The sequence below is a fragment of the Python bivittatus genome, unplaced genomic scaffold (genome assembly GCF_059951505.1).
Source record: "Python bivittatus isolate LINGU-HERP-01145 unplaced genomic scaffold, Pbiv_v1 ctg000700_np1212, whole genome shotgun sequence".
In the NCBI taxonomy this organism is placed as follows: domain Eukaryota; kingdom Metazoa; phylum Chordata; class Lepidosauria; order Squamata; family Pythonidae; genus Python; species Python bivittatus.
Genome location: NW_028277098.1, coordinates 19,680,200 through 19,708,183, shown reverse-complemented (window position 1 = coordinate 19,708,183; position 27,984 = coordinate 19,680,200). Strand labels below are relative to the sequence as shown.

The 27,984-nt window shown below is 39.3% G+C and overlaps 1 protein-coding gene across 8 annotated transcripts in view; it reads left to right on the top strand.

Annotated features, from left to right (window-relative positions):
- The window catches only part of LOC103058130 (pancreatic alpha-amylase-like), a 33,037-nt gene extending 5,053 nt beyond the window's left edge, over positions 1–27,984 (top strand). For 2 of the 8 annotated variants that reach the window (XM_025164484.2, XM_025164485.2), the window contains exons 2-12: positions 242–364; positions 12,482–12,706; positions 14,646–14,792; positions 17,485–17,682; positions 18,565–18,795; positions 19,952–20,085; positions 20,371–20,493; positions 21,667–21,766; positions 22,344–22,465; positions 23,184–23,309; positions 27,019–27,929. In XM_025164484.2, coding sequence (XP_025020252.1) covers positions 275–364; positions 12,482–12,706; positions 14,646–14,792; positions 17,485–17,682; positions 18,565–18,795; positions 19,952–20,085; positions 20,371–20,493; positions 21,667–21,766; positions 22,344–22,465; positions 23,184–23,309; positions 27,019–27,208 — 1,686 coding nt within the window. In that variant the 5' untranslated portion in view covers positions 242–274 and the 3' untranslated portion in view covers positions 27,209–27,929. Of the gene's footprint in view, positions 1–241; positions 365–11,536; positions 11,670–12,481; positions 12,707–14,645; positions 14,793–17,484; positions 17,683–18,564; positions 18,796–19,951; positions 20,086–20,370; positions 20,494–21,666; positions 21,767–22,343; positions 22,466–23,183; positions 23,310–25,834; positions 25,881–27,018 lie in introns of those variants that run through there. The other 6 variants (XM_007424766.4, XM_025164494.2, XM_088153271.1 and 3 more) reach the window with 5 other exon arrangements.

The following is a 27,984-nucleotide window of genomic DNA, read 5'->3' as shown; positions in this document are numbered from 1 at the left end:
GCACGCAGTGAGTGGCCGGTTTCTCTGGCTGCAGAGCCAACACAGCGGCAGTCCTGAAAGCGAATAGCGGGCGCAATGCTCCCCAGCTTTCCTAAACCCTCCTCCCAAGTCAGCACGCTTTAGACCGGTGCCCAGTTTTCGAAACGCTGCAAAAAGTCCGGATGACGGCTAGATGGCAACAAAGCTAGGGATTGTCCGGAATTTGGCAGTCCGGAAACGGTAGCGCGAGTTTTTCTTGCAGATTTCAGCAGAGTTGGTGGCCCTCCGCCCTGTGATGGTCCAGGCAGCCCTACGTTTGCTTCTCTATCCACTTCCGGGCAAGAGAACCCGACGCGGTTACTCATTTTTAAGGCCCAAGATAAAGGTAATGTTGAAGGTGTGGTGCGTCTCCCATGTCTACGTGTTTTCTTTTCTGGGATTGGGAGTCGCACGTTGGCCTCAGCCATTGTTTCTTAAAGGGTGATCTAGGACCCCTGGAGGCCCCCCAAGACTCTCTCAGGGGTCTACAAAATCAAAATTATTTGCCAGCCTATGTTGAAAAATTACAATATTAAAATCCCATCAAACGGTTGTGAGGAAACTGTAGTGGCAGCAAATGTGTCAGTTTTCATTTTTAATACAGTAAATATTGATCAGTATAACCCATACAAACAGAAGCTCTTGGGGATCCTTCATAATTTTTAAAAGTAGGGAAGGGTCCTGAGAGAAAAAAAGTTTAAGAAACAGTGCCCTAAGCCATAACGTGGTTTGTTTGCATTTGGCTTAGTTTATTTTTATGAATCCAGTCATTGGAATTTTTTAAGATTACTGTAATTTCTATGAAGTACTAACCTAGAAAATTTAGAAATGGAGCGGGAATAGAGTTTTATTCTCCAGAATTTTCTCATGTAAAACTGGTATTGAGAAATTGTAATATAAATTTCTAAATATTTACTTCCCTGGTTGCCTCTGGGGAATGAAAACCACTTCCATGTAAGCAGCCAAGAAAGCTTTGATGAGCAATTTTCTTATTTTGATTTTGATCATTTTTAAAATTTTATATCTTATATTGTTGTATCTTTATGCAGTTCCTAACCCACATATTCATTATTCAAAACAAGCCGTAACCCCTCTAGCAACTCAACAAGCATATTTTGCACTAGCTACAGCTTCTGGACTAACCTGAAAAGAAGTTTTGCATAGAGCACATTGCAATAATCCAGTCTTGAGGTTTAATCCAGTTCAACTTGTGATGGACAGCTATGGCTCTAGAAAAACTCTCAGATTACAAACCTGTTCCTTCAGAAGGAGTGCAACTCCAATCAGAATACAGGTAGTCCTTGTTTAATGACTGCCCTGTTTAGTGACCATTCAAAGTTACAACAGCACTGAAAAAGTAACTTTATGTCTGGTCCTCACATTTACAACCATTGCAGCGTCCCCACAGTCATATGATCACCATTTGCGTGCTTCACAGCCAGCTTCTGACAAGCTGAGTCAATGGAGAAGCCAGCAGTAGAATTGCAAGTCATGGTCATGTGATGTCTCACTTAATGATAGTGTCACTTAGTGACAGAGTTGCCAGTCCCAACTGTGGCCATTAAGCGAGGATTTCCTGTAAATGATCTCCGTAATCCTTGGATAAGAGGACTACTTATCCTTAATAATTCTGTCTTGTCAGAATTTAGCTTGTACTTGTTAACACTCATTCAACCTACTGGTCCAGGACCCACACAGTCTTTGCTCATTCTGATTATACAGAGGACTAGAGGTCAGTATCATAAGCATACGGATGTCCTCTCACCCAACCCGCTTAGTGGCCACTCTCAGTGGCTTCATAACATATATTAAGTAGTACTGGGGATAGAATGGAGTCCTGTGGATCCTCATTGCTTAACTGGCCCAGGACCAAGAGGCAAGGACAGAGAAGATGATAATGCTCTTGTGGGCCAGTACTTTTCTTGGACTTATCTGCAAGGCTGCCTTAATGTGATATGTGTTGCAAATGCCCTGAAATGTTTACTGTTCACAAAATATGTTCCTTCTCTGCTTAATTCAGCAAGCAGCTTTCAACTTCCCATGGGAAAGTATAAAAAGCAACTTAATCTTGTAGGGAAAACAATTCTGAACTAAGTTGATTCAGATTTACAGAGGACAGAGCTCATTGAGCAGTTTGTAGGCTGCTGTTCTGCCACTGTTTGACTGGATTTACTGCAGTTCCAAAACTTGATTTCCTCACTGAAAATGGGTCTGTGTCACATTTATTCTTTCCAAGTAGCTCTGCTTCCAGTTATGACCATAAAATACAGTGATAGCAGATGGTAACTCTATCTGGCAACTTGGACAATACAGTATAAAGTAGAGTACTTTGCAGTGAAACAGATTCTTAAGGAACAGATCAGATCAACTTTGCCAGTCAGAATATTTTGCTATTCTGGGCTTTTTTTCCTGAAGCAACAGTAGTATTTTATTTTTTTTAAGTATCAGCATGAGACTGATCAGTGCACTCATACAGCTATGGGATAAAGAAGTACAGAAAAGAAAATTCTGTGCAAGTATCTGTGGCTGAATAGGAAACATCTGCAAAAGCAAGTCCTCTGTATGTTCCTCTCATTTCTGATTAAAAAGCCAAAACTATATGTAGTTTTTTCCTAAAAAATTAAAGTTATGTGGAACAGACCTGGATCCTTCTTCCCAATATTAGATCTTTGGACGTGTTTGCTTGCTAGCTCCATATGTTTTAGAACGTCATAGTCTTCCTTCCATTCCCTCAGATTGGCTGATGCTTAGACATGGCTTCAGAGCTTATATGCCAGTCTAAATGCAATATTTAAATCCTATCTTCTATAAGAACTGAAAACAAATGGATGAGCCTCAGTGTATCTGTGCAGTTCATGGGAGGACTTTACATGTACAAACCGCCTTTTTCAACTTTTAACAGATGTGTAAAAATTAGGTTTCTACAATGAATGCTGGAGTACAATGATCTTGGGCTCCTTAAGGGGCATGACTTAGCTGAATTTGGTGAAAACATCACAAGCCATTTTCTTTAATGTATTTTCAACCTTTAAAAAAAATATAAAATCAGTATATTAAACCTTGGTGGTTCTGGAGTTTGAAGGGTTGAAGACCATTCAGTGATACTTAGTAGTAGGTTCTATATTACATGACATAGAAAAGATTTCTTCCAATCATGTTGTGGCAGTGAAGCTATGGGGACAGGTGAATGTACTGCAAGTGCGGGTCTCAATGGCTTGCCCAAGCAAGAATGTAAAATTGAAGTTGTTATATAGCTATCCCCTTAAAATCTCAGGGATGAAGCCTATTCCCTTTTATACAAATGATACAATCTGCTTCTTGAGGCTTCAGTCCTTTCTGCTTAAACAGTTGCTTCAAAACAAATACTTTAGAATAAAAAGAGAATAACAGTGACAGGAATAAAGCTCAGATTTCTTTTGTGTATTGTACTTGAGCTGGCAAATTCCATTTCAGGCTCCAGCCTCCTCAGTCTACCTCCTTTGCTTGTTAGGTTGCAGAGAGTCTGGTCTTACCAAGTCAGCAATGTCTGTTCAAAGAGAGGTTCATAGAAGATGTTGCACCATTTGTTAAACAGTCTGGATTCAGTCACCCTGCTTCCACCCCTTCTGCTCAGCTGTCCACCTATCTACACACAGTCCAGCTCACAAACAACACCAGAAAACCTGGTGCCCAACCCTAGCTCTTACCCAGGGTATAACTTTCCACACCCCCACCCATACTCCAATTCTGAAGACATAAGGAGCCATTGCTGATGGAATCCAAAATTATTGCTGTTCCAAATTACATTTTCATAAATCCAAACAGCAGGGCCCAACTGGAGGTTATTTACAGACAGTCCTCTACTTACAAACTTTGGAGTTACAAACTTTTACCAATATGAACTCCAACCTAGAAGGTCCCAGAAGGCAGGAAAAGTCAAGAAAGGGTTAGTTTATGGCATGCTGCATACGTACACATGGCAGCACCATTGCACATTAGGAGGCATTTATTTACAGGTCTTTTTGGCCACCTATTTCATATAATGATTCTAGGAGGTTCACAACAATCCATAAAAAGAATAAAAACAGAAGTATCCTTTCTCCAGGCACCAGACCGAACAACCTCCCAGACATACAATAGAAAAGCAGCCAGTTGGGTCTGCTAAACAGTGAACAGGCTTTGATCCAAACATTGGGCTTCAGTTATTTTTATCCACTGTCAGCCCTTTGAGATAGTCCAGACAAGAAGCACAACAATGAATACTAGCTCTACCTTTATTGTAAGGTTACATTAACAGAATCTTGCAAGTTGGAAAATCCCTTCCAACCTTTACATTCTATGAATCAATTACTTAATTTCCTTTTAAATAGCATTCCTTTTCATCCTTCCAGAATGTCTCACTTGATGCTAAAGCTGAACTTCATACTCTCCTTTTGGACCTCTTAGAAACATCTGGGTGGCCATTCGTTTTAATTAAAATTAATTTATATGTTGCTTTTTTTTTCTTTTTTCTTTCTTTTGCTCTGAGCCCCGTTTTAGCATTGTCCTCCTACTGAATATGGCCCTTGTCCTATAAAAGGATTATTTACATCCTTGATCTCTAGGGGTTTTGCTTAGGAGAGGTTTTACAAGTTCAAATTCCAGGAACCTGCTCAAGCAGATAGCATGGTGCTGGTGGGGCATTGATTAGCAGAGCAGAGGACATGCTTTTAGAACTCTGGGAAAATAGGATTCTAGAATCTTGAAAAGAGCATCCAGGAATAGAGAATAATACAGTCAAGCACTCACTGTGTATAGAGGTTAATAAAAATGCCAAGGGAGGACTAAAAAAGGTTCTTTTCTCTTGGGGATATTCTATTGACACCAGAGCTTAAGCTAGGCTTCTTAGGTACATAATTAAATCTAATGAGTTATCTTGGGGAAACCTTGTTGAATCATTTGCCCACAGAGATATTTATTATGGGAGGCCTCTCAGAAATAAGATCATTTCCTAGTTTTTACATTTCTTGGAGTTGGCACTTTGCAGATTTCCTCGACATTATAAGTTATCCATCTTATTGAACTTTGCACGTGTGATGCTTGGTGAATTTGAGTACCCAATTTTGTGAAGATTGTGATCACATTTAGCTGAAATGAGACCCCTGGAAAGCTGGATGGCTCTTTTCGGATTGGTAGAAAAGTAAATATGGTTTCTATTTTGGTCATTCACACTTCTTGCAAAGCTTCCTGAGTGATCTCAGCTACTTGCTTTTCAGAAAAAGCCCAACAATGAAATATATACTAAAAAGAAAATAGCATTCCTTTGTGCATGCCCTGTTAAAATAGAAGAGAAAGAATATTGAAAAACTTTAGGAGAAAAAAATGATTGGAAGCACTCTACCACCTTTCTCAGCTTGAAAATATTCAGCTAGGCTTCGTATTGCCAGCAGAGACCAAATGATGGCAGTTTCCTGGTTGTGGAGCTGCACTATTCCTTCTGTTTTCAAAGCAGATACAAAAGAAAGCAAGCAGTTGTTACCCCTGTTCTTGCATTATGTCAAATATGGTGGCCGCCATCTGCCTGTCCAGGTGAGTCTTGCTTTTTCTCTGCTGTGCTGTGCAGATAATCCTTTTTCTTTCTTGCATCCCTTTCAATTTTCAGCATCTCCCTCTTCTAAATTCTTTCCCTTCCATCCCTCTTCCTCCCCGGGCATAATTACAATCTTGGCAGCTCCCTCACTCTATCAGCCCATCCCTTGATGGTTCCTGCAGCCAGCTTGAATTGCAATCTGCAGCAATAAAAGATGCAGCATCTACTTTCTTCCAGGACCTTCGGCACCTGTTGCATTGTAATTTTCAGTGTCAGCTCCTCCAGTTTTCTTGGAACAAAAAAACCTCCCCTGTCTCCTTCTCTAAAGTTTTTCTCTGACTTTTCCAACCATTAATTCAGTATCCTTCTCAGAAGTTGCATTTCATCATTTCATTACATACTTTCCACACTGCAGAAGCAATGACATCTTTTGCTCTTTTAATAAACTAGGAAGGGTTCTAACTTTTGTTATGTGTTTGTAGGTCTACAGAGTCGAGGCTCCAGATCTGCAAGCATTCAGTGGAATAATGTTTGCCCAGCCCCACTGACATGTGAGAAATGTGAGAGGAAGCTTACCTTGCTTTCTACTGTACATATGGATAAGCTTTATTTTGTGCTGGACACATAAATTATTCTCTCTACTTCACCCAAAATGGACTTGCATGCCACGTACAGTACATGAGTATCTTTGTTGCATACTAGACACTACATTAAACACACTTGATCTCCTGGGAATGCCTGCTGTTCTAATGGCTATCTGTTAGCTGTGTGTTTAAACATCTATATATTACTAAAACTTTCATGTCTGTAACCTTCAACTGGGTGAAATGGTGCATCATAGGGCAACAAGTTTTGAACCAAAATACCTCAAATGGGCTAACTTACAAAATGTGTCCAAAATCCAGGACCCATTACACCCATGGGATTGAAATTTGGGGAATTTGTGGCTGCTTCAGCATTGCTGTGCCGCCACGGTCAGCCCATGTCATGTGATTGTCATGGGGGTATCCACAACCTCTTTCCTGCCTCTATCTGTCCCCTGCACCCAATTGGCTGGCAGCGAGGCCCAACGAGCGAGCCATGATTGGCTGCTTTGGAAACGAGGCAGAAATTAGAAATCTCTTAAAGGTGGGCATTGAGGGAAGGACAAAGGAGTGACTTGGATGCCTGCCGGCAAGGTAGGGCTGGCTGGGGGGTGCCAACAGTCGACGGGCCTTGGGGACATGCCAGAATGAGGAGCGGGGGTGCAGTTTTCCTTGCGGTCCGCGGCTCCCTTTGTTCCACCTCTCCCCAGCAAAGTGGCAGGTAGTTCTGCGGGTCAGCCGAGGAGGAGGAGGCTTCACCAGGGTTCTCGTGAGGGGAGGGCAAATGGTACAAACCTATATTATATGTGGGGAGGGAGGGAAGAAGGAAAAGGGAGGGAGGGGGAGAGAAAGAGAGGAAGATTTCTGACACTCCCTGCCAGCTTCCCACAAGCAAATTTAATGGGGAAGCCAGCAGCAAATAGTAAGTCCCACTGCTTTTTTGCCCTTGGTCATTCTGTTTCTCTGTTTAGTTAAGGAAATATCTCTGAAACGATGATCTAACAGGTCACAGGTTGTCTAGTTCTCTACTAAAAATGCTGTTTTTTTAAAGGCATTGAATATCATAGGTAGATAGGATTTAAAAAAAACAACAGTGGGATGTATAACTTATTGGATAAAGTAAGGTATTTAAGCTGGGGTGTGTGTGTGTCCCTGGGTAAATTACACTGGAGCAGAGTTGGAAGGTTTGTTATATTATTGTTATTATTTGTTGTTATTATGGCTATGTGATCACTATCAAATGAAACATGAATGGAGTGGGAGCTTTAAGCTTGTGTGATGTAGAATGAGTGGCTTCTTTGGATTTCAAATGTTGTTAAATATTTATTAATGTTAAGCGTCCATTCATTGCTGTTATCTAAACCCAGCCTAAAAATGCATCCTCAGGCCAGTTTGATCTACAACATATAACACTTTTAAAGCAAGGGACTAGGGACAATGAGAGTCTGATTGCCCCTATCAACCTTTGCTGGATTGTTCTACCTGTGTTTCCCAGCTATCCTGTCCAAAATGCTAGCCCAGATGTGGGAGCTTGCAGAAGTATTGCAGTACAACTCCCAACTTGGATGACAATGCTCAAAATAGCCAAAGCTGACCATTTAAACCTCACTCTATAAATAACACCCATTAGGTGTCTTTGGACTACAGTTTCCATCAGCTTCCTCAGCAAATATATCTTGTTAGCTGGGAGTAATGGGGATTCTATAGCCTCATTATGAAATAGGCCATTTAATGACTCCCATTTATTCCAGAAGAGCAGCCATTCTGGGGTAGCTATACCTTCCCATTGTACCTGTTTCAAAATCCTCCCTGTCAGACTTCTTATTACCAAGATTCAAATGGCCCCCATCCTACTGGTGTTTTGAAGAGCCTTAAAGACATGGCTCTTCACCCGGGCCTTTGGCAAGCATGACTGAATCCCCTTTTCTTCTTTTTCTTTGTTCCCATCTTTGCTCTTTTTTGTTTAATATTGTTTACTTTTTAAAAATGTATTTTTTTTAACAATTTATAAACCACCCAGAGTTGCTGGGAGTCAGGTGGCATATAAATTTAATTAGTAAATTCATAAATTTCCAAATATGTCTTTGTCTTCGGTGCCTCCATCTCAGCATTTCAAATGTCTTTAAAACCCAAATTATTCTTGATGGTCCTCTGGCTGAGCTCATGAAACTCACTAAGGTCTAAACTCCAGTAAGGAAAACTGAATAGATGCTTTCAGATAACACTGTAAGGCCAAAGAAGTAAATCACTTTATGGCTTAATGTGACAACCTGCTTAAGAGAATACGCTAAGTACTTGGCTGGGTTTTCACAACACTCTGAAGCATAAATCCCCATTCCCGTTTTAGGATACTCTGTCATGTTGTGCAAACACAGCCTTGGTGTTTGCCTCAAATGCTCTGTGATTAGACATCATCATCACTAGCATTATCCACATGTATACATACATATCTGTTTTGTGTGAGAAATAGGTATGTGTGGAACTGGGGTATGTGTGAGAGAACAGGGTTATTTGAGTTAGTCTGTTCTACAAATGTGTTGCCTTTTGCTCTGCCTTTTGATTCTTGCTTCCCCACAATTGTTGGCGAAATAACCTGTTTCCCAAGCCTTTTATAGCTATATTTACCCAGAATTAAATCCCATTGGTTTCCATGGAATGTCCTTGTAAGTAAATATTATTATTCATTTTGGGGAGGAAAGGCTGCTGCTGATTCTCTCCTTTTTTCCACGGTAGCAAAACAAAACAAAAATACATGTATCTTGTGTAGACTTTGCTGTAGCATCTCTGCCCTGTCTCAGCATTCCAGGTTTCCTAGAGTTCACAAAATAGCTTCAATGCTAAACCTTGGTTGCTATATTTTCATGACATCTGTGGCCAAAGAAACACATCATAACAACAATATAACATAAAAGCTTGAACATTGATTCGAACAATATTCTAGCATAATGGCTGGGTTTCACAATTGGTAAAAAAAGTATTTGTCCCCTTAGTTCAATCAGTTCAGTAAAAGGGATGAATAAGAACAGCTGGGCAAACCCTTCATTAAAAAAGTCCTATGGGATTTTTATTCTCCTTAACCCAGTGAAGTTCTCACCACACAGATTCTGTGCCCAGCTCAAAAGACATTTCAAACGCTTCTGTAAAAAGGCACTGAACCCTATCATTCTGGAAAAGGGCATAAAGCCATTTCTAAAGTTCTGGGGGCCTACCAATCCATAGTTGTCAATTTAAAATGGAGATGATTTGCCACAATAACATATGTTGTCTTAAAACGGAGATGTTTTGGGACAGGACAGAAGTCTTATCAAACTTGCTCTAAGAGTACAGCATAGAATTGTCTAGGAAATCACAAAGAACCCCAGACAACATCCAGGGATCTTGAACACCTCTCTCACTTTGGTGTTAGTGTTCTTGTTAGTGTTCACCATCAAAAAAAATGAATTGCATACAAATGGGATTCATGGGAAAATATCAAAGCCAGCTGCATGCAGGTGCAAATTTGGTAAATACATAAACTGCTCCCTAATGTTCATCTCAGGTTTGCCAAACAACAAATTCTGGAGGAATGTTCTTTAGACAGATGAGTCAACACTGGCAGTTTTCAAGCTACATGGGGGTTGTTAGGTCTGACAGAAACCAAACACTGCATTCCACATAGTAAAAATGTTGTAGCAACTGTCAAACATGGAGGTGGTAGCATCATGGCTCTGGATGTTCTTCCATCCTTTAAGAAGGCATGAATTTTGTTTTGTATCAGAATTCTACAGGAGAATATCAGGCTATCTCTCTGTAAGCTGAAGCTAAAATGCAGGTGGGTCATACAGCAAGACAATGACCCTAAACATTCCAGGAAAACTATAAGGGAATAGATGAAGAACAAATTAAATTGCTTTGGAATGGCCATTGAAATGTTATGGCAGAATCTGCACAAGCATTTCATGTTAGAAGCCTTCAGATGTTACTGAGTTGAAGCAGTTCAACATTGAGGAATAGGTCAGAATTCCTACACAATGATGTGAGAGACTCATCACCAATTACAAGAAGTATTTCGCTGCAATTATTACAGCTAAAGTTGGTGCGACTAATTATACTCTTTCACATTGACCCACATTTCATATGGAGTTACTTATTTGGTGTTATTTGCTCATCGAGACTCTGGTTATATAGCATTAAGATCCACATAAGCTCTGATAATGCTTAGTGGCAAAGATATGCAAAATTTCAGAAAATCTGAATTTGTTGGTTTTATAGAACTATACAAAGCTAACTACTTCAGCAAATAAGGTTAAAAATGCTTGCATTTTACTATGGATTTTTCAAAATTGTGTTGTTTTCAACTTACATAAGCATATACCTAATGTTCATGAGACTTGTCACATGTAGTATGCATAGTGAGTTCAAGAAGTGTACCAAGTGTGATGATTTATTTTCATTTGATTGAACTGGAGCAGCTTATAAAATAAGCAGTTCCTTTGTCCCTTTTTGTGTGACATAAGTCTCAATATAATTTTGTTTTGGTCATGTACGCTTTTTGCAAAAAAATCAACAACATGATCTCAGCTACCTGCTTTTAAAAAAAAAAAATCCCATGTGAACAGATAAATTGCTTTTGCAGGCAAATGCTCCATAGTTAAAAGCAAATTTTAACCTGGATTGATTAGACATGGCACTTGTCCCAGTTCCTTTTCTAAATGTGGGTTTGGGAATACTTTTGGTAGAAGAACCTGTCCTCTGGAATAGCACTTTTGTTTTCTAAAACTTTGAGCAGGCCATGGTTGTGCTGGGAATCTTCAGCTCCCAATTTCTGGTGATTTCTTTTGTGTTTCCATTGTTTAGGGCAAAAATGAAACAAAATACTTTTTAAACATATAGCATGAATATGTATATGCATGGGGCATATATTCTTTCTTAGGAAATTTTTAACAGATTACAGAATCAGGTATAACTTTAAACTCCTTTATTACATAATAGTTTTAGACATAGCACTCTGACAATTCTTTATTTTGTCTCCTTTTTTACTTCTAAGTCTGTCTTCTGCCTGTCTGCTGCAATATCTTCTGGGTCTCTATAAAACATACCTGTTTTCAGGAATTTGATGTCAGAAATTTCTGTAACCAAATAGCAGCTTTAAAAATTTGCTTATAGATAAGATCTCAATAAACTTCTTGAGGCTTTCCGTAAATGTGTTTTGGGTGGTACAGAAAATGTAAGAGGAACTCTACCTCTTACGTGCAGTATGGAATATACTTTGAACTGTTTCAACTTGACTATCAGGGATGGTGTAGTGAATCCTGCAGTGTGCAGAGGTTTGGACTTAATGACCTATTAAATACCTTCCTACTCTATGATTCTGTGACTTGGCTATAGTTATCCAGCTATGCTGCCTTGAAATTACAGGATTTTGGAAGGGACCTGGCTGAACATCCCCCACACTCACCCCTGGTTTTCCAAATATACGTGACCAGCCTAGAAGCAAAGTCTGCTGCATTTTTCTTACTCTGAAATAAGATAACTATACTGTAAGTCTCTTCCTTTTATTGCTTCCTTCCCCCACCCCCCACGGTTTTCCAAATCTATCTATTTATGCCCACCATTTCCACAAATGTTTGAGTTTATAACTCCAAACCTTTACTTTGTGGTTTTCATAGAGCCTTTTTCTGTTTCTTATTTGGCAAGTATTAAATTCCCTTTTTCTATAATCTTTATATTATGATTATTAGAAATATACCACTCCATATGTTACAAGGTTGGCATACAGACCAAACTATTTAGAATAACGTAATGTATGATTTGAATTGTTTCTCTCAACTTGCTTTAAGTTAAGCATCAGTACATAAATTAAAACAAAGTTATCTGTTCCTAGCTGTGTCTTGACACATGTGAGTCCATAGGTGTGTTTGATCAAAGAGTTGCACTAACACTCTGCATTGGTCAGAATTTGAATAAATGTCAGAAACCTGACTCTCTGCCCTTTCCTGATCAACAGGACTACAGTACTTCTAGCGATGGATGCCTAACAGACACGCCCCCCCAAATTAAATTTGACTATGTCCATGAATGACCTGATTCTGATAAAATGTATTTTCATCCGGCCTGTAGTTGGGACCATGGTATAAACAGAGACTTGTTATTTTTCTCTTAACTTCAATTGTTGACCCTGGTAAACAAACAAAAGTGGCGTCTTCTACCTTGTGAATACTTAATTCTTGTAGGATGGTGGTGGTGGTGGTGATGATGATGATGATGAAGAATATCCAGCTTTAAACATGATGTTGACAATAAGGCAGAATTTAAAGTGTATAATTGGTAAAGGTGCTATGCTCTCCAACAGGAATGCAAAAGGCTACTGAGGAAGATACCATCACGTGCTAAAGAGAACATGAGGAACCTTGTGCTGCTGTTTCTCTTGGCAGCCTTTGGACTTTGCTGGACCCAGTACAAGTCTAGTCCCAAACCTGTAAGGACCTCTATTGTCCATCTTTTTGAATGGCGCTGGGTCGACATTGCTCTTGAATGCGAGCGGTACTTAGCCCAACATGGATTTGCAGGTGTTCAGGTGAGTATGTCTGTCTCTTTAGTTATGGCTAAATAACCACTGATAGAGTCTGGGCTCTGATATATACAGAGCTAGTCATGAAGAGCCTCGCACACATACAGGTAGTCCTCGACCTATGACCATTCGTTCAGCGACCATTCAAAGTTACTATGGTGCTGAACGAATGGTGGTTACAAGCAGCCCTCAGAGTTCCGGCCATCCCAGCACCCCTGTGGTCATGTGATCTTACGGTTCATACTTAATGACTGGTTGCAGTGCCCCTCGATCACATTATCACCATTTGCAGCCTTCCCTGCTGGCTTCCCCATAAAGTCCCTCAGCTCCTCTGGCTTGTGCTACTCACTCATGCACCTGACCCTCACTGCACCCTTGTGCGCTCTCCCTGCGCTGCACCCACACTGCACCCTCTCTGACCCACGTCACACCTCTTGCGCACCTCCTGGCACCCTCATGCACCCTCCCCAACCTGTGCTGTGCCCTCATGCATCCTCCCCAACCCTCCGCACACCTTCCCCATGCTGCACTCTTGCGCTTTCACTGTCCCACGCCACACTCTCCTCGCTGCAACTCCATATACCCTCACCAACCTGCACTGCACACCCTCATGCACTCTCCAACCCATGCTGCAGCCTTCCACACTCTCCTTGACCTGTGCCACTCCTCCACACACTCTCCACAACCTGCACCACACCTTAATGCACTCTCTCTGACCCATGCCACACCTCCACACACTTCCTTGACCTGTCCCACACCCTCATCCACTCCTGACCCACGCCACACCTCCACACACCTTACCTGACCCATGCTGCACCCTCACGCACCCTCCCCGATGCAGGATTTGCATTGTATTTAGAAGTTTGCCAATAAAATTTGGATTTTGTGATTTCCAGGTAAACATAAAGTAAGAAACATATATTTATGGTGGAAATAAGAGAATTCAAGGTTTAATTCCTCACTCAGATGTGAAGCTCAGTGGCTGATTCTAAATCAGTCATGCTCTTTTAGCCCAACATAGAAATGCTATATGCTTTCGTGGTGGAAGAATGAGTTGAACAATATAATTTTTATTTGATCTTACTATGTAAGCAACATTGTGGCAAAATAACACATTGCAAAGGTTACTGAAACCTTCCACCTTAAGTCTGGGAAATCCTGTCCTATCCAAACATTGTCTGTTTCTCAGATGCTGTTGAAAACAGGGAGCAGTGATGCTGATCCCTGGGAAGGGTTTGGTTGAAGCATCCTCCTCTCCAATGAACCTTACAGGGATAGTCACTATGTGTGAGAGAAAGCAGGAAACAAATAGGGTGTGATTGCCTATGTGTAACGCCATCCCCTCCACTTGTGCAAATTGTTCTGTGGAGTCATGTGAGTCTTTTCCTCAGAAAGGTTGGTGACTGCTAGAGAGGGAAGAAGGCAGGAAGATAATCTGCTTTCCTGTCTCTTCTGTTGGCTTTTTCTGGTCCAACATCATATTTAGGATTACTTGTTAACCTCAATGATAATGCTTAATAATGTTACAAAATTGTACTGTATAGTGAAGAGTTCCATAGATTTCAAGTTTAAACCTTTTGAAGATCAAATCTCTCAATTCTGAATTCAAAACAGATATTTCAATCCTCTTTCCAATTTCTATAGAAGTAGTTTTATCCTGAAACAGCTTGCTTCGTATTAGGGCTGCTTCAAGCTCAAACGGAGTTCTTTCAGGGTTAAAACAGTTCCAGTGAAGTTGAACCAGCCAATTTCAAGCTCGAAGCAGTTCAAACCTGAAATGCTTTGTATACCTATAATTGTACATTGTTACAGTTAACTTTCATATTCATCCTGATACTCTTGTTTAAACTATGAATTGGTTGGGACCAATAAGATTAATAAAATCTGATAGTCAGGATCTGTAATATTTATTCTCTACCTACTCATTCTCTTTCTGAATATCTAGGTTTCTCCTCCAAATGAAAACCTTGTAATTATGAATCCCTGGAGACCATGGTGGGAGAGATACCAGCCAGTTAGTTACAAATTATGTTCACGTTCTGGAAATGAAAGTGAGTTCAGAGATATGGTGACTAGATGCAACAATGTTGGAGTAAGTGGCTTTCACTACTTTAGTGCTAGTTGAGGGGAGCAGGAGATGTCAGGTCAAGGGCTACCCTGGTATATAAGTGGAAGTTGGTATTTTTTTAACGGTGTCTTATGAGATATTTGTCCAGTTTTCTAGATTCAAAGTTCTTATTAGCTAGAATTAATTCTATATAATAACACATCCTAGTTCCTCAAATTTCCTTGGAAAAAAACCTAAATAAATAGAATCACTTTGCCATAAAATAATTTTTATAATTATATAAGAACTATTTTCCACAGCCTGGATCAGTCTGAAAGTTGTAGGAGGGCATAATCTAAAAAGGGACCCATTGGCCAAATCAGTTTCCAAGGTTGCTTGTCACCAAAATGTCTTCATCAGTTGCACCATTTATATGAACCATGTGTGTTTTCAATCCTCGTTTTATTAGCATTCCATATTATATAATAATGTTCTCAGACTTTGCTGGGTTAGCATTTTTATGTCTAGCATCAGTTTTATCCAAATATCATTTTGACCTATATTAACTTTGTGGCCAATTTAATTCTAAAACCAAAAATTACTCCTAAATTGCTCTAGACAGGTAGTGGAACAACTCTGCATTCTGTTGAGTAAAAACAATCATGTCGTTCTGCATGCTGTCCTGAAAAAAATGGAGATTTGATTCATACATTGGCATAGGGCTCTTTCACCAGCCACGTGGAAGTGTTTTCTTTCTATCCTTGAGATAGAAGGAAAATAATGTTCTAAAAAATGCTGTCCTAGCAGTGGGGAAGAGATAAGCTGGCAGATAGAGGAGAAGAATGTGGCGGGGAAGGCCAGGGGAGCTAAGATTTGTATAGTGGGGAGTGGCTGCAGCTATGCAGTGCCTGTTAAGTTACTTTGTTAAGCAAATGCTGGCCAAGTCAATGGGAAGAGGGGCAGCTGTAGCTTTCCAGATCACCTCTCTTCTCAGTGAGCAGTTGAGGTGAAACACGTGAACATTACTTAAAAAAATTATGTAGCTCCCCCCCGAAATGTGCAACATATGCAACAATTTATTCAATAAAACCAGAGATTAAGAACAAAATTGTTGGTCACTTCTCCCACTGTTGGTATGCCAAGCATGCGGGAAAGTTATCCATGGGAATCTTGATCTAGTGGAAGACCTGCCTCTGGTCTTCCATGAGGTTGATGTTCTCCTGATCAAACTACAAGAACAGAAAAGAAGCCGAAAGCTGTGCAAGAGAGGGGTCCAGCCTCTATGGCAGCCACAACAGAAATGGCCATACAGGCATGGAGCTCAGCAGCTGGATGTGAGAGGATGGTCCTGCAACAAACCAGTTAGAATCCAGCAAGTTGCTGGTCTTTGAAGACTCTTCCTGATGAGATCAAGAATATCTGCACAGGAGGTCTTTTGCTGTGGTATCTGGGAAAACACTTTCCTGCTGGAATATTGGAGCTAGCTTCAGCCTCCCTTAGCAATAGGTTGGCAACAAGATGGAGGCTTTGATGTGAGGATATGACCTCAGCCACTGTTAAGTAGGATGCCTTTGAGGTGTAGAGAGGAAGTTTGTGGATGTGCCCATAATGGGGTAGGAGCTGCATACTTGTAGTTTTATGATCTGCTGATCTAGTAATGTGGAGGAACTATATAAGCATAAGAAATGATGTTTCCTTTTGATGTAAATGCTACCTAGCTACTGAAAGAATGGAAATGAAGACAAAGAAAGAGATTTATTATTTTCCCTTCCTATTTATTTCATTTATGTATGCATTTTTGGAGTGGTATTAATCCAAATTGGGAAAAATATCTTCTGTAGCAATATGATAACATTTGAAGTGGGACAGAGTTTGCAAAATTTGGGAATTGTATTCAAAAATCTTCCTCTGAATCTGAATCTTCCAAGTACTGATTGTAAATAGTTTTATAGAAAAAATTGTAAACCAAGGGATGATCCACCTAATTCCTTATTCAAAAGCAAAACAAAATAAAAAAGAACAACCCTTGTTTAATATTTTATTAACACTAGCCCAGATGCCCCAGAAGAATGTGCAAGATTCTGAACTCTCAGACATTTCTTCTATAGAACAACCAGGGATGACAGAAAAAAATGAATGTTTCAGAAGTTTAATCCTGCGGCCAGCAATTTAGACTAAATGTGAAGATGGGGATTGCAAATTGAATGAATGAGTCATTGATAGGTGTTGCAAGAATCACATTATATCTAAACATCATGGGTCAAAATAGCAAAGGCTAACACTCCTTTTTCCCCATTTCTGAGAACATGAATATCCAAAGACCTCATATTTGTCTCTTGCCTTGGGCAAAATTCATGATCCTAGCTTCAGCAGAAAGCTTATGTTAGCAACACCAGACCGTATGCATTTTCTCCTTTCCTGTGTATATAACCTTTTGTGTGCTGATGGCAGATTATCAATGGCTGAAGAATGTCTTAGATGGAAGAGTGTGAGGAAGAACAGAAAAGAATACATTAGAGAAGAGGATTGTGTCCTAAGTAAAATGCAACTCTTTTTATATTTTGGACAAGCTTTTCTTTATTAAGGCTTGGTAATTTTCAAAAGCAAGTATTTCAGTTAAGGAGATACTGTGAGTGTTGTAAGTATAAGGAAAGATCTTGTGTTAAAAGAAGAACAAGGTATGGCTGAGATCAAGTAACATAAATGTATATATATATTTCACTTGTATCTTCAACAGGTCCATATTTTTGTGGATGCTGTATTCAACCATATGCTCAATTCAGCAGCCGGATCTGGCAATCGTGGTATTTGTAACAGCTATTTCAATGCAGAACTCCATGATTTTCCTGCTGTCCCATATTTGAAATTTGATTTTAATGACCCAATATGTAAAACACCCAGTGGGGATATTGAAAACTACAGTGATCCTATTCAGGTAGACTTTCCCATATTGATATTTTCTGTTGTGGTATATGTTTTATTATTGCAACTGGTGGCTTGTCATCATTTTTCCCTTTTTGAAGCAAAACCTTAATTGCTCTTGCAGATGAAAATGCCAAACCGAGAACAGGTTTTGAGTATTATTACTGTATCTGTATCTGCTGGAGGAGAGAGAGCGCACTTACGGCAATTGTGCTTGTAGTGTGCAAACATTTAGATAAATCTGTTGGCCACTTCATAGTAGAATGCATAAATGCAAATTCTGTGACATGCAACAGTGACTTTGCAAAACTCCTGTACCTCTTTAGACAAATGTGGATGTTGAACGAGAGATACCAATATGGGGTTAGGATTTTTTTAAAAATCGAAGGAGAATTTTGAATGTCTGATACCATCTAACATAACTGGTCTTGTGCATGTGTCTGCACTTCTTGTTGTGATCAGAGTGATTGTGTGAATAAAAAGAATTCTGAAGCTGTGTATATTCAATAAACAGATTCAAAGGATACAGTGTTAATGAGGCATATCTATCTAGGTCTTAGACTTGCATTAATATATTGCAAATCAAAATTGTACTTAATAAAGATAGGAGTCAGGAAAATCAGGTGACTTTTATTCTAGTAGAGGGCTGTGTTGTAAATGCTTGAAAACAAGGGGGACAAGTTCCATTGGACACTTTGAGATTCTCAGCTCTCATTTTGTGGCATCCCAGAATATCCTTGGAGTGGTTGAGGTTCGAGCCATAGATCCATCTTAGGGAGAGTGGCTTAAGGGGCAGTGAGGGCTTTAATTCTTTCAACCCTTCAACATTTTCCCAAATCAGATTGATTTTTCTGGTTTTGTATGGTTGTAGTGATCATTCTCCCCATATGTATAGGTTCGTTACTGTCGACTTTATGGACTCCTTGACCTTTCCCAGTGGAAAGATGATGTGCGTTCAAAAATAATTGACTTCCTGAACCACCTGATTGATCTTGGCATTGCAGGGTTCCGAATTGATGCTGCCAAGCACATAAGGCCTGAGGACATAAATGTTATTTTAAGCAAGCTAAATAATCTCAATACCCAGTGGTTCACCAAAGGTTCACGACCTTTCATCTATCAAGAGGTAAATAATAATAAAAGGAAAATTCCTAGTATTTGTCCATTGTTTTTAAATGTTCATGTGCTTCACATGTGCTATCTTGCTGCATCCTTACAATTTTGTGGACTGGGAGACCTAGGAGGAGTAATTTGCCAAAGGTGTGATGCAATCCTATCTATCTATCTATCTATCTATCTATGAAATTTATATCCTGCTGCAATCAGGACTCTTGGCGGCTCATAAAATAAGGATATATGGCAACACTATATGTGCCTGCTCAATATTAAGCTTAATTTCAGGGGATATCAGATTGCGGCACTGATGACCCTAAGATCCAATATACGTTTGGTCTGTTCTAGAAAAGCAATTCTTTACAGATCAAGTCTAAGGCATTAGCTAAATGACTAGAAGATTGAATGTGCTTGTTGGCATTTTTGTAAACTCTAGGACCTGGATGTGCAAGCCTTTCCAAGTTTAGAGTTTTAAAAACTAATTGATTTGAGCAGAAATGTAAGTTAGCTAAGACAATGAAGACCTGGAGGTTTATTAAGTTAAACCCTGAGGTATTTACATTATTTACACAAAGGTAGAACTTCAAAAGGGCAAGAGCTAGAACTCAGAGGAAACCAGTTCTTGAATTTATAGCCTTTTTTTTTCTTGTCATGATGGCAATGAGTTGGAAGTAATAGAACAATGTGTGATTAAGTAAATATAAGTTACATATGTCTTATTTCAGAGTGCTAGCTCTTTCTTTGAAAACCTACTAATGATGGCTTTCCAGCAGCCTGCCTAAAAGTGCAGATGTTAGTCTAGTCTTGTTGAGGAGAGTTCTCCACAGTCAGGATGCAGCAGAAGCATCTTGATGGTTCCTATCCATCTTCCTTTCTTGGTGGTGAGACATTTCAGGAGGACCACCAATCCATGCCTGAAACTATGAACAAGTTTGTATGGGAAGAGGTGCAACTGCAGCTAGTACAGTTGGTGCAAGATGGGCCTAAGATGCCCCCAAAATTACATGCCAGAAACTAATTTGGTGACTAAATGTTTGCAGTTTCTAAACCATTTTCAAGAATGGGTCAATACAGAGTATAATAGGAAGTGATCACCATGTCAGATCTGCTGTCTCCAGGAATCCTTTCTCTTATTTTTTTTTTTTTCTCTCTCCCTTGGCTTTTTCCAGGTAATTGATTTGGGTGGTGAAGCTGTCCAAAGCTCTGAATATTTCAGAAATGGCCGAGTGACTGAATTTAAATATGGCACGCAGCTTGGGGCTGTTCTTCGAAAATGGAATGGACAAAAGATGGCAAATTTGAAGTAATTATTTTTTGACACTATCTAGGACCAGGGGTCCAAGTGCAGGAGAAGGGTGCAGGTACTTCTGTGCCTGCAAAGAGAATCCTGGTGCTACAGATGGCTTCTTCCACCCAGCATGAGACAAAGCCTTGTCGTTTGCAGCCAGCATGGATTTTGGGTGCAAAGTTTGGCAACTGTGCTTCTCAAATTGGAAGGACTGGATCATGTCCTTCTTTTCAGCTTAATGACTAAAATGGCCTACTTTGAAATATCTTATAAATACATTCTTATTTCTTCCTGATTTAGGAACTGGGGAGAGAGCTGGCATATGATGCCATCTAATAAAGCCTTCATCTTTGTAGATAATCACGACAACCAAAGGGGACATGGAAGTGGTGGGGCCTCCATTCTCACTTTTTGGAACCCTAGGTAACCCGACCCCTATTTTTAAAAAAAGTTTATAAAAGCTGTTATGTGTTTACAGATCGAATCTCAAACCCAGTTGATGTAGATTCCATCCCATCAGAAGTTTAAAAAGTTGACTATCTCACCACCAGTAATTTACAAATTAATACCATACAGAGGTCCGGTAGTTTATCTAGCTGTAGTCATTTCTGCCCCAAAGCTGAGTTAAGCGATTCTGAGAAGAGAAGCCAATTAAAAAGATGTTTTTTAGATCCCCTTGGAAGCAACTTAAGGAAAGTTGGGGTACAATGAGAAATATATGAGATTGCCCCATTATTTTTCAGTATGACAAGACACATAATTTAGAGGGGAGGTAGTACTCACATACTGTATATGTGCTTTCTATTAGAGGCGTAACCATACTTTATTTTCATTAAATCTGGTTTTTATTGCATGTTTGCATGAAACACTTTTATATTCTATAGTCAAGATTTAAAAGAAAACATTGCATAGCTTCAGGAATTGAATGAGTTGAATTTCTTCTTTGATTTTGAAATTGGTGGTCACAATTGGTTGTTTTCTCATGTCCAAGTGGAATTGGTGCAGATATCAGTGTCAAATTGGAAATCACCATTTAAGATTAGATATGAAAGATTTTCTCCATGTTGGCAGTGTCAAGAACCCTGTTTAAAATGCATAGTTTCCGTAGCTTGGATGGCCACTGATGCATTTGCTCTTTGAGTTTTGATTCTGTGTTCCATCTTGTTGCTAAATCATAATGCATCCAACTTATTTTTAAAAAATCTTCCCATAAAAGCAGTCCCTTGTATTAATGTCATTAAAAACTTTTAATACATACTTTCTCTCGTGTATCCTTTTCTATTAACAAGCTCAAGAAATTATTGTTTACCTGCTGCGGCCCTGGTGAGATGATAGTAAAGATGGCGGTGATGATGATCACATCTGCCAAGTGTAGTCTGAATTTTCTTTTTCTGCACCTCCTTAAATGGAAAGTTGGCATGCTACAAAACAAAGCTTGAGCTTCCATCATCATCTTTATAAAAATACCTCTGGGATCTACATAAGCAATTTTTAGACAGTAAACATTGTGGGTTGCTACAGCCAAATGCTTTATTGGTCATTTTCTATGTTTGAATACACACTTACACCAGAACTCTTCTTTTATCCATTTAATAGACTCTATAAGATGGCAGTTGGGTTTATGCTTGCTCATCCCTATGGTTTCACACGAATCATGTCTAGCTACTGGTGGCCAAGAGATATCCAGAATGGAACGGTAACTTTCTGTTGCTTCACAAAAAGATATTTAGAATGTGTTCATTTTATTTGTAAGCCACTGTATCTTATCTCATCATTTTGAAAACAGACTGAAATAGTTGTTTCTCTGTGTCTGTTAATGTTAGCTTTACAGCAGCATTTTAATCATTGTATTTTATACTTTTGTCCATTTATTTTGTTTGCATTCATCCTTAAACAGCTGGGAGGATGTTTGTTGATGAGCAACCATTTGGATTTTATCATATAAAGAATAAGAATTGCATCATTTTACTTTAAAAATATTTGCACGCACACAGAAACACTCATATTTTGTAGGAAAAATTAACCTTTGCAGGTATTTCAGCTTGCTGACATTTGCAATGCCAGTTTAGATTTTTTTTTTTTTAAGTTTCACTGGTTCTCAAATTCTTGTACAAATGATAGTAAGAATCTGGTTGACTTTTCACAGTCTATGACTGCTGTTCCTAGAAATGTTTAAAAGCCAGATGTTATGAAGGAATGCAGATTTTATTTAGCATGTTTTTATCTTGCTTCTTATGGCTTAGTAATCACATACTATGCCATTTTTTAAAAAGGACTTGAATGATTGGGTTGGACCGCCAAGCAATAGTGATGGATCCATTAAACCTGTGATAATTCATGCAGATGGAACTTGTGGCAATGGCTGGATCTGTGAGCACCGTTGGGATGAAATTCGGTAAGTGCTTTCAGTGCTACCTTATATAGAGCCTTCTCGAGAGTAAATTTGTTCCTCTATATATCTAGGGTTCAAATGACCAAGTATTTTTCATAGGTAGGCAGATAGATTTTAATGATGCCTCTCTCAACTCAGTGCTGTGCAGATTTTATTGGATTATAATTCCCATAATCTCCAGACACCACAGCCAATAGGAGTTTTATCTAAAAGTTACTGTAGAGAGTAAGAAAGATGACCTTGACAAAGATATGCAAGATCGGTTGCCAGGGCGACCAAGGGTAAAACATATTGAAGTCCACAACAGAGAGATAATATTTGGAAATAGCTCAGGCAGGGACCTCCCTAAGTCACTGAATTATATGTTGTACCTCCTCTTACACAATCAGACTTGCAAGATTGATGTCAACCCCACAAGGTAGACCAGACCTGGAAATCAACTCCACATGGAAGCTAAAACTACTTTTATTGAGATTGACTATAATAACAGAATCTTGCAAGTCTGATTGTACTGTACCTCTTCCTCCTTCTTATACTTCACTGAATTAGAGAGGTGCCTGAGCCGAATACTATCTGTGGATTTAAAATATTTTTACCCCTGGTTGCCCTAGCAACTGATCTTGCATATCTCTATCAAGGATATCTTCCTTAACTTTCTACAGTTACCAGGTTGTGGAAGGAAGTGTATATTCCTCACACTGATCCATTTGTTCCATTCCAGAAACATGGTGATATTCCGAAACGTTGTCTTTGGGGAGCCAATTACAAAGTGGTGGGACAATAATAACAATCAGGTGGCGTTTGGACGGGCTGGCAAAGGATTCGTTGTGTTTAATAATGATAACAGGTATGTGTATTTAAGGATTGAAAGAGGCTTGGATTTCTGTGCAGTATATAGTAGGTCAAAATAATTTAGGCTGCATCTTTGGATCAAAGCTAGTTTACTGTTAAGTACAACCAATTTGCTGCTTTTCTGTTGTATGATTGGTCATATTGAAAGGGAGGTGCATATCTATCAAAACTGAATGCCACTATCAGTCATTCATACTTAACAGCTATCTGTAGCACTGGGTTTACTGATATTTCTTCTCTTGAGATTTTATAGGTCTGACTGGGCAAATGCGATGTAGCTTTTCAGCTTACCATGCTGAGTTTTTAAGGAAGCTTCTGTGACTCTCCAATCACTGTATAACAAAAAATATTGTACAGATCACAGATAGGAGTTGGGCAATTTTGGGGTTTAAATTGTATGGGTTCTTCTTCTTGAGGTGATGAGTCCATCTCAGGGTTCAGGAGTATTTGTTTCCCAAGGTTTTGGGGATTGGCAATGAGAAAGATCATCCTACTCTACACAGGTGTCCCACCAAGGACAAGGCAAAACAAAGTATGATCTAAGTGTAACTAAAATAAATATTTGCTTAATTCCACATTACATGTTCAACCATTACATGGGAATATAAAGTTCTGTGTAGCGTGCACCTAAGAGAAAGAGGTGTATACTACTATCCAACTCTCCCTCATCAATCTTCTGGTAAAACCACCAGCACTACACTTTGTTTAGTTTTCTTCAAGGCCAAGCAAGTCATTACATGCTGTCATCTGCCGTGGCATCAGAATTGTTTATATCTACCTACTCTGTTGCTAAATCAAGCTCCAAAACTAAACAAACTACTTAGTATTTAAAATCTTTTCAGCTGTTTGTCTCTTTATGCTAAGGGAAAAGCTATGTATTTATCCATATCCCATGGACTGTAGAGCTCTGAACTTGATTCATATTGTCCTTCATACTAAAAAAAAATATTTGTAGATATAAATTAGCACTGGTGGAAAGTTTCAAGGAAGTTGTTCCATTCACTGTAATATCATGGGTGCTAGAAGAAAGTGTGTGTATTTCAGTTCTATGCACATATTATTGCTAGAAATGAAATTGCAGAATTTGCAATTCTGACAATGTTGACAGTGTATTTGTGATACCTTGGCACTGCTTCTCATCTGTCTTTGCCTTTAAAAAGCTTGATATTGCTGATAGGAAGGTGGGGGGGGTGAAACTTGTGGTCCCCAAGATGTTGTGTAAGTATTAGAGTTGTGTAGAGCTTCAGTGGGATGATTTGATCAGAAGATTATTTCAGTGAATTATCCCACCAAAGCAGAGCTATAAAGAGACAGACCAATATTTTTATTAAAGATTATAATTAGATTAATAAAATCCAATGCAAATTAAAAGAAAGAATAGAAAGAAAGAGTAGAAGGTGCAGAAAAGAAAGAAAAAAATAGAAATAGTAAAGAAAGAAAAGTAAGAATATAGTAAAGAAAAAAAAGAAATATGTATAGACATGACTTCCCACTTTCATCACAAGAAATATAAACAACTGTAGTAACTTACCACCTCCTCTTAAAATACAATAAATGATCTCTTCTTCCCATATCCCATCTCTTATCTATAAACAAATCCATAAAACATCATCATTTCAGTCCTGGTATCAGCAAAAGTCCATTAAGGGTTACCAGAAATAGCAACATATCTATTCTAACCTTGATCAGATAAATCTACAGTGGAACCTCGGTTTATGAACTTAATTCATTCCGTGACTCTGGTCGCACCCCGAATTGGTCGCAACCTGAAGGAAATTTCCCCATAAGGTTCAATGTAATTACCGTTAATCCATTCTGGCGTGGAGGACAGGGAGGTGGCTATTGCTTGGAGGGAGAGTCCCCCTCCCTACGACCACGTGTCAGGGGCGGAAAATGGCCGCGGACCACGTGTCAGGGGTGGAAAAATGGCCGCGGACCACGTGTTGGAGGCAGAAAATGGCCGTGGACCACATGTCGGGCGGAAAAATGGCCACGGACCACGTGTCGGGTGGAAAAATGGCCGCGGACCACGTGTCGGAGGCAGAAAATGGCTGCGGACCACGTGTTGGGCGGAAAAATGGCCGCGGACCACGTGTCAGGGGCGGAAAAATGGACGCGGACCATGTCACGGGAGGGAAAATGGCCACGTATCCTGTTCGTACCCCGAGGCGGAGTTCGCAAACCGAGGTAAATTTTTGCGGCCGGAGCTGGTCGTAACCCGAAAACTTCGTTAACAGAGGCGTTTGTATCCTGAGGTACCACTGTATATTCCTTTCTTTTACTTCTAACAATCTTAATCTTTAGTCCATTCAAATAATGTCGGAGAACTTGATTTTTTTTTTCATTCTTTCTTTGTCCTTTCTCACGAGAGTCTTTAGAACTTTAACAAGCCTCTTTTGTAAATCCAATATAGGAAAATTATCTTGGTTTATTGTTTGTATATCCCTTTTAATTATTAAAACATCAGCTGGTTTCTTTTGTATGTCCAGTGTAGCATCTTTTTCCATGTCATTCTTGTAGCCTGTCATTTGTAAATCCACTTTCAACTCAGCCTCAATCTTATCAGGTAAAACCTGTTCCTTTTCCATAACATTTTTTAGACACAATCTCTCCATAGAGACAGATGTCTCTGTTCACACTATTAATATTAACTTCTGAGTCCATTTTACAAAAATATCCTTCAATAAGTCCAATGTTAGAATATTTTGCTCCATTCTGTAATTGTAAGTCGAGTTTATCCTCCTTTAATTGTAATCTTTAGTTCCCTCTAGTGTCCAATTTGTAATTTTTTTTTTTAACAATTCAAAACAAAAGCATTTTCCCACAGGAAGGATTCTTTATAAATAATTCCAAAATCTTATTTCAAATTTATCTGGACTGTTAGTCCATTTGTAACTTTCTAAAATCAAAGTTTCAATCACTCTTTTTCTGTTTATTCCAAAAAAAATTTTTTCAAGTTCTTAAACTTGTAGTTGAAGCTTTCTTCCGCTAGGGATTGAAGGGAAACTCACCTGGTGCTGTAAAACTTTCAATCCAAAGGTTCCTAATAACTGAAAAGCAGTTAACAAGCAATTTCCAAAAGTGATTAGAAAAGGAAGTATGTGAACTTAGTGTCCTTTCAAAGGTGCCAACTGTGGTTTGAGCAAAATGGCTATTTCCTTGTCTCCCAGACCTCTAAGCATGCCAGAGGCCGAGGAGCAGCTGTCTGGAGCACTTGTGGGCAATCTCAAGTCCTCTCCTTCTCCAGAGAGGTTCAAAGAGCTGGTCTACTCACCAGCTCTTTGTTCTTCACTGTGGTTGTCAGCGCCACTTTTCATGGAGCTGTCTTCAGTCCACCATTTTTTCCTCTGGAAGCTGGTTATTTACAGACTTCCTACTCTTGTGTATCCACTCAAAAAAGGCATCTATACCTATCCTGATTTTGCTATAGATTAATTCTGCTTTTTCAGGCCAAGTTATGAAACCACATAAGTCACTAAAGATGAAGCAAGAAGATCCCTCCCTATTATAATTTGGGAAGGAGCTGAAAACATTCTTATTCACTCAGACTGGTTAATTATGTTTTTGTATTTTAGTGTTTTATATTTCTTGATTTAATATGTTACTGTTTTTTATTATACATTTTATAAGACATCCATAGCAAAGGGTGGCATATGCATTTTCTGAATATAAATAAAATAAGAAAATTTTCTTTTATTGTACAGGAACTTGTCGGTAATCCTTCCAACTGGCCTTCCTGCTGGAATTTATTGTGATGTCATTTCAGGACAAAAGGAAGGCAAGGCTTGCACAGGAATTCAAATCCACGTTGCTGCTAACAGCATGGCTCATTTTCAGATTAATTACCAAGCAAAGCATCCATTCATTGCAATTCATGTTGAAGCCAAATTGTAATACTTACTGATTACCATTTCTCTTATTTAGTTCGCTTTTGTTTTCTGTGTATTATAAAGCTGATTTTTTTTTTAAAAAAAAGATTATTTATTTATTGCATCTATAGACTGATTCCATCATAGCTCATGACGGCATACAATTTAAGACAATTTAAAACAATGCAATACAAAACAATACCAAAAAAAAAAAAACTGTCTGGAATAAATTAATACAAACTTTAACAGCCCAGTCATGTATAGGGCACAAGGGATCCCACAAGGGATCCATGGCCACCCCGTTCTAACCTAAGGCCTGGGGGAAGAGCCAGGTTTTAAGGGTTGTTTAAAAATGTCACAGTGAAGTCCATGTGAATATCTGGGGGAGGTATCATTCCAAAGGGCAAGCAACAGAGAAGGCCTGCTTCCTGGTTCTCACCAGGTGGCATTGCCAGTTTGTATGGGATCGGTAGAAACTACAGAAGATAGATGGTCCCTCAAGTAATTAGGCCCTATGCCATGAAGGGCTTTATAAATGATAACCAATACCTTGAATTGCACCCTGAAGCTTACTGGTATCTGGTACAGTTCACAGGAGAGATGTTCTTTGGGCATATTGTGGCATGCCCATAACTGTCTGTACCACTGTGCACTGGCCAGCTGCAGCTTCTGAAGTGGTCTTCAAAGGTGGCCATATGTACAGTGCATTGCAATTGTCCAAATGCAAGACAACCAAAGCCTGAGGGGCTGTCTGAAGGGCCTCCCAGTCCAAGTATGGGCACAACTGGCAACTAGATGAAT